The following is a 12,309-nucleotide window of genomic DNA, read 5'->3' as shown; positions in this document are numbered from 1 at the left end:
AAGGGGTTGTCCCGCGCCGAAACATAAAATTTTTTTTTTACACAGACCCCACCTTAGTAGACAGAAAAACCACATCCATTTGTTATTTAAAAAAAAAAAAAATTTGCCACCTGGATCCCCGTTCTGCAGCTTTGAAGATTCTTCTTTCAAAGATGGCGCCGCTGGTCTTCTCCCACGGTGCACCGTGGACGGTCTTCTCCCACGGTGCACCGTGGACGGTCTTCTCCCACGGTGCACCGTGGACGGTCTTCTCCCACGGTGCACCGTGGACGGTCTTCTCCCACGGTGCACCGTGGACGGTCTTCTCCCACGGTGCACCGTGGACGGTCTTCTCCCACGGTGCACCGTGGACGGTCTTCTCCCACGGTGCACCGTGGACGGTCTTCTCCCACGGTGCACCGTGGACGGTCTTCTCCCACGGTGCACCGTGGACGGTCTTCTCCCACGGTGCACCGTGGACGGTCTTCTCCCACGGTGCACCGTGGACGGTCTTCTCCCACGGTGCACCGTGGACGGTCTTCTCCCACGGTGCACCGTGGACGGTCTTCTCCCACGGTGCACCGTGGACGGTCTTCTCCCACGGTGCACCGTGGACGGTCTTCTCCCACGGTGCACCGTGGACGGTCTTCTCCCACGGTGCACCGTGGACGGTCTTCTCCCACGGTGCACCGTGGACGGTCTTCTCCCACGGAGCACCGTGGACGGTCTTCTCCCACGGAGCACCGTGGACGGTCTTCTCCCACGGAGCACCGTGGACGGTCTTCTCCCACGGAGCACCGTGGACGGTCTTCTCCCACGGAGCACCGTGGATGGTCTTCTCCCACGGAGCACCGTGGATGGTCTTCTCCCACGGAGCACTGTGGATGGTCTTCTCCAGTCTGCGCTCCACTGCCGATTACAGCCACCTCATTGACTGATCGGCACCACGTGACGGAGGCGGAGCTACGCGATGCCGCGGAGAAGAAGGAGGAGCCAGGACGCAGCTCGTGAGCCCGGACCATCCAGAAGAGGAATCTTCAGTGCGCAAGCGCGACTGTTCGTGCGACCAGAGAAGTTTGGTGGTCGCCATGGAGACGGGGACGCCAGCACCAGGAGGGGGTAAGTATATAACTCCTGTATGGCCAATATTTAATGCACGATGTATATTACAAAGTGCATTAATATGGCCATACAGAAGTGCTTAACCCCACTTGCTGTCGCGAGACAACCCCTTTAAGAAAAGAGTTAGCTCCTCCCACCAGCTATACCCCTCCTACAGGGCTAAATCAGGTTTGGACAAAAACAGTCAAAGAAGAAAAAATACGAAGTAAGAGCCAGGCAACAGTAAGGATCCCATTTCTTGCGGAAAAACACAATCAATGCAAGTAAGAAAAACCCAACTGGGTGGGCGCTGTGTCCCACAATGAACATGATAAGAAAACTGTTTTACGGCAAGTACAGAAATACTGTTTTCTCGTTTGTGTGATTGGGGGACACAGGAAGACCTTGGGATCTTCTAAAGCAAAATGATAATGCAGACAGCCTGTTGTTCCTAGTGGGGGAATGTACATGACCGATCTGCTGACAACTGCTGAATAATGCTTCCTGTAGAACAAGTAGTAATAAGGATATAATATGTTGGCCATGGTTTTCTGCATACCTAGGTAGAGAGGGAGAGGATAAACTTGATCCTCAGAAAGCTGAGGAACAGGTGAAAAAGGTATGAGAGGAAAGTACTGAGTGTTTCTGATTTGCTAGTTAGGGAAAAGGTGAACAAACACTGCAAAAAGAGATTGTATACAGATCTTCTCCAGAACAGCAGAGCCCACGCTGTTGACTGCACTGTGCTCGACCGGTGTCGGTGGTCCTGCGGTTGCCTGCCACTAAATGTAGAAGATTAGCAGAGCTGTATACAGGCTGACTCTCCGGTTGATTGCTAAAGTATGTAAAAAGACAGCAGATATGTAATGCGGGACTGAGTGTGCTAGTACGCTGAATGTTGTGGATATGGCCATAGCAAGGTGTTGTTCATAGAGCTAGGCAGGCTATTGTGGCTGATTGCTATGAAGGGTTGAGGCAGAACTGAACAAGGAAGGTCTGCTGTCTGAAGGACATAAGAGTACTGGGCAGAACTGAGCCAATAACGCCCAGTGCGGATACTCAAGGGTACTGTCCGGGGCAATAGTGGAGAATGACCAGAAGGTCCCTAGAAGGTCAGTGGTCTCCACGTCACTGCAGCATTGTATCATTTAGTAGGACAGCTTCTAGAAGGGGAGAGTGAGGCGTGTAAGAAGGGTTGAATTTCTCAAGGCTTCAATGTCCAAGACGTATGCCATAAAGAGTGTTGTGGATTTCTTTTGTAAAAGTGTACCGAAGACGCATGTCAAGGATGAGTAATAAACACGTGAGCTGCCTTGAGCTTAGAACAGAGATAAAAGGCATGAAATACACTACTTGAGAAAGAAATCCATCAGTCACCACACCCAGGCAGGAAGGGATGTAGCATCCTGACATTGCTGAACTACCAGCCTTGGCAAGGCAACCTAGTAGAACGGAGAAGTATAATGTACGACAGAGTACTTGTAGAAATGCTTTGGGTGTGAGTACATGGAATATACGTCTGTGACCAACTCTCTAAATGTATAGGCCTTTGGTTATTGAGGATGACCGGAAACCTCTCATCCTTTCAAGGGTAGAAATTGCAATATCTGACTGATGCAGATAGCTGGCTCTCCCTTGGTCTCTCCATAGGCCATCGGACCAACCAGAAGGTTTGTCACGATCTTACTCGATGCTGCATGAAAAAGGCCGATGGGAGCCCTGTTCAGAGAGCAGCTTCAGTCAGAAAAATGGCGCTTGAAAAACTCTGTTAACTACCAAAAGTCAGGATAAACTGTCCTGTTGTGCAGCTACTGACATCAAATGACTAATAGTGTCCAAGATTTGACGAAGGATACATGCCATCCATAAATGCGGTAAAGAATTTGCCTGCTAGTTGCGGTCGCCTGAAACACCCGCTACATGCCTGACCACCCAACGTAGCATGTGGTAATGCAGATATTGGCAAAGATATAATGAGCAGTATATCAGAGACAGACTGCTAATTTCAGTGACCTATATAGCCATGAGCAAAAAGCTCATGACTCCATGCGAATAGGGATACTTGTGATATACAAGAATACTACATTGAGTAAGATAAATTAATCTGAAGCTGCACCAGTGAATATACATGCTACCAGGAGCGAGCAGCACAATGTTCTGCCTCTATGAGAGACAGAACTGTAGACTAGGATGGTATGTCTTGCCTTAACACAACGTCATCATGAAGGCGTGAAGGGACTACCAGAGTTCAATGTAAAGGCTAGTAGTAAACCAGTCACATGATGGAGGACCGATTGCTGAAACATGTCCCATAGATGGTAGGGCAGTAATGCCCTTCTTTTACCTTCAGATGAGGCAGTGATAATGCCAAACACATGACTCCATGTTGAGGACAGCTACCACACTATCCAGCCATCCCAGTGATGGGTCGTATAGGAAATCTACATTATCTGTGCTGTAGACAGGAATGAGGAGACAGCAGATATTTGGAGTCACTGCGTTAGATTAGGTATAGAGACTAAAAGCACAACACCGATTCATGTTGGAAGGGAAGAAATTAGGTTGCTTTGTCTTGTATTCGCTGCGATAATTGCAGAGTGCAGATGTAAAGTGCATACATCTTGAGCTGTCGATAAGACTGTAACCACACTGCTGTCCCTGGCAATCTGGTCAACAATGTGCCCGGTTATAATCCATGGATTCTACTCCAAGACAATGGATAAAGGAAGTTAACATGGAACGACTCAGAGTATGACCGCGCTACTGTTCTCCTGCGTTGAATGAAGAAACAAAGCAAATACTGTCAGGATTATGTAGACGGATTTAGCTCGGTGAGTGCAGGTGGGGTATAGCTGGTAGGAACGACTCTTACTTTGCTTAGTGCCCGCCTCCTACTGGCAGGATCTATACCCAAGGTCTTCTTGGGTCCCTCAATGACACAGGTGAGAAATAATGTACAAACAATATTCATATCATATACATTTCCTATCCACCGTGTATTGACCATAAATGTCTACAAGTGGTCAGCATATCTACTGTATGTGGTGCAAAAAAAACGTATCCATTGATGTAGACAACATATTAAGACTCGCCTGTTCGCAAGAGACTTATTATCCCCCAAAAATCATTACTATGGTTAAGTGTACTGGTAACAGGTACTCAGTGAACATTTACAGGACATATACCACTACAATCAAACTCCATACAAAAATGGCAGAATACAGCAGTCAGCCTTAAAGGGGTTGTCCCGCGCCGAAACGGGTTTTTTTTTTTTTTCAAACCCCCCCCCCCCCCCCCCCGTTCGGCGCGAGACAACCCCGATGCAGGGGTTAAAAAAGAACACCGGACAGCGCTTACCTGAATCCCCGCGCTCCGGTGACTTCTTACTTACCTGCTGAAGATGGCCGCCGGGATCTTCTCCCTCGGTGGACCGCAGGGCTTCTGTGCGGTCCATTGCCGATTCCAGCCTCCTGATTGGCTGGAATCGGCACGTGACGGGGCGGAGCTACACGGAGCCCCATTGAGAAAAGGAGAAGACCCGGACTGCGCAAGCGCGTCTAATTTGGCCATTAGACGCCGAAAATTAGACGGCAACCATGGAGACGAGGACGCCAGCAACGGAACAGGTAAGTGAATAACTTTTGATAACTTCTGTATGGCTCATAATTAATGCACAATGTACATTACAAAGTGCATTAATATGGCCATACAGAAGTGTATAGACCCACTTGCTTTCGCGGGACAACCCCTTTAACTATCAGACCACATGCCAGTAAAACAGCTCTGATCTGTTGAGACATGGATAACACAAGACATCTGAAGGTGTCCTGTGGTATCTGGCAGCAGCTCCTTTAAGACCTTTAAGCTGCAAGGTGGGGTCTCGAGCCAATCCCCCCAGATGCTTGAGATTTGGGGAATAAGCAGGCCAAGTCAACACCTTGAATTCTTTATCATGTTCCTCAAACCATTCCTGAATATTATTACAGCGTGGCAGGAAGCATTATCCTGCTGAAAGAGGCCACTGCCATTCAAGAATACCATTGCCATGGCCTGTAAGAAGTGTTCTTACAGAATGGCACCTAGATGTTTCCATTCACTGTACAGTCCCCTGAAAAATCAACAATTGAGTAAATAATTGAGTAAATGATGAAAAAATTGTAATTATAATATAATTATCTGTATGTGGAAATTGATTGTATTTTAAAGCAAAGAACTGTCATTGTTCACTCGTTTGAACGATTTCTTGCTCCATGTAAAAAGAGCCTAAGACGAACAAAACCTGTAAAAAACTAAAAATTAGTATATGACTTTTTTTGAATAGCAAAATCAACAAATAAAAAAAAAAACAAAACATGTAGATGAAAAGAAAATGACTACCCTCCTTAGCATTTGAATGTTACAGGTGCTATGATCAGTAATCCTGTGTGGTTGGTTAATAATAAAAAAAAAATCTTACTTTTCTTTATCAGTTAAGAGGGGAAGGTTTTCACTGATGAGGCCATAACTGAGTAGAAGTAGGGACTGCGCGGTCATGTCTTCATTGGCTACTAAGCCAAGAACAATTCTACGGAAAACTTCATGCACTTTACGGGCCAGTTTTAAACTTGTGGTTTTCTCCAGCACCTGCAGATTAAGAGCATAGTAAAAGAATCATCTAAATTAGGAAATACATAACTCTCCATGTATGTAGAATGCCATCAGTTAATCAACTATTCCCAGTATTCCATTCACTACAAGTATCTTACCTCTTTCAAGGGAAGGATCAATTTTATAACATGGTCCTTTCCAACAAACTCTGCAAGAAGTTCATATGAGTCATAGCTCTTACTGCTTCGGGCTTCCATGACCTTAGAGACTATTCCCCTTACTTCTTTTTCCTCCGCGATATCCCCAAATAGTTCATGATTAAATATCTTTAATAAAAAGAAAATACAAATATTAAATAATAAAAGAGACAAATTTCCATTGTGCCCTTTAAAGGATGAAAACACATTTTTCCATCTCCACCCCTCCTTCACCTAATTGCCCGTTACACTCTGGAGGTTTCATCTGTGTATTGCAGTTACTTCCCTGCAGTGCAGCCCCTTGTCTGATACTTATCAGACACTATGGTGAGAGTGAGTTTTACTTTCACATCTATCCCATGATGCATCAGCACAGCATTAGCTGAGGGTATACCACTGTTGCCAAGGTAACACTAGCTCACTTATATATAGAATAGACACATAATGAATGAATAGTTAGAGCAACATGCTGCCTGATAAGGATCAGACAGGAGGCTGCACTGCATGGAATTAACTCCAGTATACATAAGAGACCTCCAGAGTGTGGGTGAGGGGTGCAGGGATGGAAAAATGTAATTTCACGCAAGTAGATTTAGCCATCAGATTTCAAATATATTACCTGAATCAGAGAGTCCATGCAACCATCCAAGTCTCCACTTTTCAGTCTGGCCTTAAGGTTTTTCAGTAGTAGATTTACTGTAAATGTTAGCACATGAACCTAAAGGTTTACAAGAAGGGGAATCCGCAATTAATCAATTAGAAAATAATCATGCCATTTTATAAAAGTCTTGAATTACTAATAACAAGATTTTTATTACACTCACTGTAAAATCTACCTTATCATGCTCATTAGGGGACACAACTGAAGACCACTGGCATAGCCACTGCCACTAGGATGGAAACACCACGCACACCCTTCATGCACAGAATTTTGGAGAGGAAGACTTTAAAGTCTGTAGATAAGAATGCCAGGAGGGTCAGGGCTTAAAGCAAGGTTTTCTATGATCCTGTGCCATTTTCTTGATGTCAGAGGTTTGTGGACTGGAGCGTCGAAAAGAACGAAACTGAGGTTGTTTCTTTTGAGTAGATCTCGTTAAGCTAGACTTGTTCTGGGCTAGATGGGAGCTCTTACAACCTGAGGCCTCAGATGATCTCACCCATTTGGGTGCCGAAGAGTCGAGAATCGACAAAGGGAAGTCCAGTTAATGACTTTTTTTGAATCTGCATCCCAGGATTTAAGCCATAAGGCCAAAGCCCAAACTAAAAGCCTTGGAGGCCTCACAAAACTAAATGTTCCTGCCTGGCCAATTTGTTGCACATCATCTGCCAGTTCTTCCAGAGAAGAACCCGAGAGAATGCCCCGACACAATTGCTTGGCCCATTCATTAGTAGTCCTACTGACCCAGGTAGAAGCAAAAAATCAGAGGGCCAAAACCATCACCTCAACGGATGTTTTGGCTAGTGATTTTAGCTTCTTCTCACGCATGTCCACGAAAAATGAGGCACCCACCATAGGCAAAGTGGTGTTTTTTTTTACCAAGCATGACATTGGAGAGTCTATTGCTAGAAATTATGCCCTTTCTTTTCAAACCTCTTCAGAAAGGGGTACATAATCTCCAAGAGCTTTGGTTTTGTGAAATGCTTGTCAGGAAGATTCCACTCCATACTCAGGACGCCCTCAAATTACTTGTGAGAAGGAAACACTTTTGGAGAAAGTTTTGGACGTCTGAAAGACTTCCCCTCCAAATGTTCCTGGGTCTGATTCTTTCACCTGAAGGGTATCCTTCACGGCACTATTAACCTATTGACTAGAGAAGACAACTGTCGACAATTATTCCTCATTCAAGTCAGAATCTGAGGGAGACTTGGGACACCTCACTTTCAGAGTGGAGATTGTTCGGAGCTTTCCTTCAGAGACTTGTCCCAGGAGGCTGGAGGGTATGACGAGGCTTATGACTCAGAGAATTGCTGTGAGTTAGATGGCAAAAATCTCTTTCTAGTTCTTCCACAGGAGGGAGTCGCATACGGAGGTGGATGATGGGATGTCTTGTGTAGAATATCAATGACTGCTTTGACACTTCAGTAAAATCCAGCATAACCCATAACAGGCAGTGCACGCCCATTTCGGTTTAGCAGCTAAATGGGTTGGGACAGGGGGTGGACCAGTAGACAGATCAATGATAGTCTAAACCTGTCTCCTCTAACTGCTTTCTATGGAGACATGCTATTAGCATGGAAATTTAGTGTTACAGCGAGGGCATGCAAACTGCATAGTTCTGGCTATGGTCTGTCTGGAGCCTTCTGCTCTAGGGTCAGACATGGCACAACTGCAATCTGCCAACTACTAAAAGGTGCTGCAGAGGCAACAGAGAAAAGAAGAGCTACCATCAGGCAGTGCTTACCCCATCCAAAGCAAGTGGCCCAGTCAGGATAAGTAAAGAGCCCACGAGTAATACCACAGGGCACAGCAATGAACAAAAATGTAAACATAGGCCGCAAAGGAAGAAGAAAGGACCTAAAAGTGGGCACTGTACCAAGGGAGCGTGGAAAAAAACAAGATTTGGTAAGAACTTACCGTAAAATCTCTTTCTCGTCTTGTTCATTGGGGGACACAGCTCTGACCTTGGGTATAGCTTCTGCCACTAGGAGGCGACACTGAGCACAAAAGTGTTAACTCCTCCCACTAGCTATACCCCTCCTGCAAGCAGCATGCTAGCTCAGTTTGTATGCACGCAGTAGGAGCAGCCAGTAGGATACAACATAGATAATAAACAACAATACTCACGAACTGTAACTCATTCCAACACCGTGTGCGACTGCACCGAGGACCCTCCCCTAGGGAGTATACGTCACAGTTCCAATACCAGACTGGGTGGGTGCTGTGTCCCCCAATGAACAAGACGAGAAAGAGATTTTACGGTAAGTTCTTACCAAATCTTGTTTTCTCGTCTGTTATCATTGGGGGACACAGCTCTGACCTTGGGACGTTCTAGAGCAGTACCCAAGGGGGCGGGAAAATATAAGAAATCACATGTGTAAGGAAGCAATCTGTCCTTCAACTGCGACCAGCGTTAATGGATGGCTAGGTATCCCGCATGCTCAGACAGAGCCTAAAGGGGCCTAAGTAACGGCCCCATCCACCCTCTGAGGGAAGAAAAAAACAGAACCCATACAAGGAGCTTCCGACGAGGCACACGCCTTCCAAATAATACGGCCTGGGAATATGACCTTGCTGGCATTGTCGCTCTGAATTGCTGCAAGGCAGAGTCATTGTAAGGAGTCCACTCTGGAAACGCAGGGATCCAGTCGGAGTTGCCGGGATTACCGGCAGCGTGACTGAAGCATGCTACCTGCACAAGGTACTCTGGCGTAGTCAACCGAGAAACCTGCCCTGGAGCGTTCCTTGGAACTACCGAGAAGGTGCCCGATACCTCACCAAAGTGGATCCTGATACCGGCGGTAGGCCATACAGCGGGTAGATAACGACCGTTTCCTGTACCATCCATACCCAATAGGCATCCGAAGATGGAGCTGTGAAGCCATAGGCGCCGAAACATCAGGGTTGTGGGCCTTCTACCAGGCGACTTAGTTGTAAAGTCAGGTCCCGTATACCTTCAGGTATTCGATCTCACCTACGCCATCCCTCCGTGATGAAGGGACATTCGACTCCAGACGCCAGTGGAGAAACGACCTGTTGAGATATGCAACCGTCTCATGCTGGAGTCCTGTGTTGACCACGGTTGGAAGGCCTGCCGTATGACCTTGATGCTGTATATGCTGACAGCCTCCGTCTGATTAGCTGTAACTTGAAAAAGGGTCGTGAGAGGAAAAAGTTTGGTTCCATGATTCTGCAACAATGCCCACGGCGTCCGCCTCTGCATGGCCCCATGGGCTAGCTAGGACATCTGCCCATTTCGTGATCAACTAGGGCTGGCCCCGTGCTGGGATGCAATGTAACCGTGTGACTCCACTGGGTACAGAAAAATTGACCGCACAAGGCAGCAAGGGTACACTGGTCCGAGACTCACTGATCCCTTTGAGGAAACCTCCACAGTAGGGATGGAGGAAGCCTAAAATTGCAGACAGTACAAGTATGGACTGTCTTACGCTGTCCTGCAAGTCATAATGCAGGGAGAACAATGCAGGAGGATCGCAGCGAGTCGCTGGTTCTGTCCGCCTTAACCCCATTGGACGTTTTACCTTCCTATACAATCAGTCTCGCAAGTGACTAGGAGGGCCTAGTTTGCTGAGGATCAGCGCTCTACACCTGAACCAACACTAGTGACCCGTTTAGAATACCGAGCACTCCTACGGTCAGTCTCCCCATCCCCAATGGGAGGAACGTGGCCTGTTCCGCATGAGCTGCCGACATGCAAGGCTCAACCCGGTGCGGAGCCGACATGGGGAACGATGAATCCAGTCAGCGAGCCCAGAGTAATGCTGACAAGAGTTCGCACACTGTTGTCAGTATATATAGAGCTGTAGCGAGAGCACACCTGGCATGTGGCTCTGGCCGTCCTGTCTGCGTGTCATCCTGGACTTAGACACCGCGGTACTGCTGGCTGCAAGGAACTGCAGGGGGGCAATGGGGGAGCTTCCGTCAGGCAACGCTCAACCCGGTCCGGAGCAGATATGGGTAGCTGTGCGGTACTCCTGTTATGGAAGGGGTAATAGGGGCGCTATCAGCGACCAGGGAGCCACCGATAGTCTGTGTGTAGTACGGAAGGGGTCCCAGCGACCTCCGTTTCGCTGAGAGGATTGCGTAAGGTGGGGTCAGCTGCTGCCTGCGGGCAAAGCGGGTCGCACAGTAGCATTATACGGCAGCCTATGGGAAAAATTCAAACGCCCGCTTGGCGGGAAAATTCAAACGCCCGTTGGCGTCTGCATGCCCGGCCGACGGCGCGAGGAGCCCCTGCACGAAATGAGCAGCAGGCACGCGCCGGGTCCGCGGCAACCTCAGCCGTGGGCGGCCGGCAGCGCAAGCCGCGGGGGGGCTGTGCCATCAGCCGCGGGCGGCCGGTGGCACATCAGCCGCGGCCGTCACCCACAGGCGCGGGTGGCCGGCGGCACATCAGCCACGGGCGGCCAACAGCACAGCAGCCGCGGGGGGAGACATCGCGGGCGGCCAGCGGCACATCCACCGCAGCCGCTGAACAAGTAGCCGCCGGCGGCCGGCAACACAGCAGCCGCGGAGGGGACAGTACGGGCGGCCAGTGGCACATCAGCCGCGGCCACCCAACAAGTAGCCGCGGGCGGCCCCAACAAAATGGCCACGGGTGACCGGCAACACACCAGCCGCGGCCGAGTCCGGCCGGAACTGCATAAGCCGCAGCCGTCCTGGAAGCGGGCGGCCACCGGCAGCACATCAGTTGCGGCCACAACCGCGCAAAGTTTTAAAAAAGGCCACCCACCATACCGCCGCGGCATATAAGCCGCGGGCGCCGACCAAACAGCCGCGGGCGCCCACCAAACAGCCGCGGGCGCCCACCAAACAGCCGCGGGCGCCCACCAAACAGCCGCGGGCGCCCACCAAACAGCCGCGGGCGCCCACCAAACAGCCGCGGGCGCCCACCAAACAGCCGCGGGCGCAGCATAAACATCGGTGCTGCGGGTGCATAAGCCGCAGCCGCCCTGTAACAGCGCAGCAGGCGGCATAACTAGCAGCGCAGCTAACAAGCAGCGCAACGGGAAACAAGTAGCGCAGCAGGCGGCATAGCAAGTAGCGCAACGCACATCGGGTGGCAATAACAAAATAAACCCACATACTTACCTCTTGACTGAGGTAGGGTGGCTCCCGGGCTCCAGCAGAGCTTCTCCCCATCATCGCCTGCCTTTGATGAGGCAGTGGATGCCAGACCATAAATAAGGGGGGCTCTATGGCTGGCGGGTCACACTCAGTTTGGTGGCCGAGTGTGCCTCCTTTTTGTTCAGAGGGGGCCTGGCAGACAACGGAGGGCTACATATCACCTCTGTTCGCCGCCCTCGGTGGGTTAACGGGGAGAGTCCTGCCTCCTCGTTATGCCCTGGCCTTCCGGAGAAAAAAAACTGATAAAAATAAATAAAAAATAGTCTCAGCAGGAGAGACAGTCCTGCCTCCTAGACACTAAGCTAAAAACTGAGCTAGCATGCTGCCTACAGGAGGGGTATAGCTAGTGGGAGGAGTTAACACTTCTGTGCTTAGTGTCGCCTCCTAGTGGCAGAAGCTATACCCAAGGTCAGAGCTGTGTCCCCCAATGATAACAGACGAGAAATTAGGAATCCATAGTTATGGCATCCAAGGCCCTGATTTGAGGGGAGGACAGGAAGACCCTCCCCAGGTGAGTGATAGGCTGAAAAGGTGCCTCTAGGTATTCTCCCTGAAAAGAAGAGGCTACTGATTGGCCACGCAGCGCTTGTTCACCTTCGCCCTAGAGAGAAGCTGAGCTAGGCCTCAGACCCCAGCCTG

The 12,309-nt window shown here is 49.2% G+C and overlaps 1 protein-coding gene across 1 annotated transcript in view; it reads right to left on the bottom strand.

Annotated features, from left to right (window-relative positions):
• Positions 1 to 12,309, bottom strand: part of UTP20 (UTP20 small subunit processome component) — a 119,724-nt gene that overhangs the window by 28,303 nt on the left and 79,112 nt on the right. Inside the window, exons 44-46 of the mRNA XM_066591398.1 lie at positions 6,484 to 6,582; positions 5,826 to 5,993; positions 5,537 to 5,703 (exon numbers count right to left, since the gene is read on the bottom strand). Coding sequence (XP_066447495.1) covers positions 5,537 to 5,703; positions 5,826 to 5,993; positions 6,484 to 6,582 — 434 coding nt within the window. The remainder of the gene's footprint in view (positions 1 to 5,536; positions 5,704 to 5,825; positions 5,994 to 6,483; positions 6,583 to 12,309) is intronic.

The sequence above is a fragment of the Eleutherodactylus coqui genome, chromosome 2 (genome assembly GCF_035609145.1).
Source record: "Eleutherodactylus coqui strain aEleCoq1 chromosome 2, aEleCoq1.hap1, whole genome shotgun sequence".
In the NCBI taxonomy this organism is placed as follows: domain Eukaryota; kingdom Metazoa; phylum Chordata; class Amphibia; order Anura; family Eleutherodactylidae; genus Eleutherodactylus; species Eleutherodactylus coqui.
Note: the sequence above shows the minus strand (reverse complement) of the source record. Positions and strands in the feature narration are given on the sequence as shown.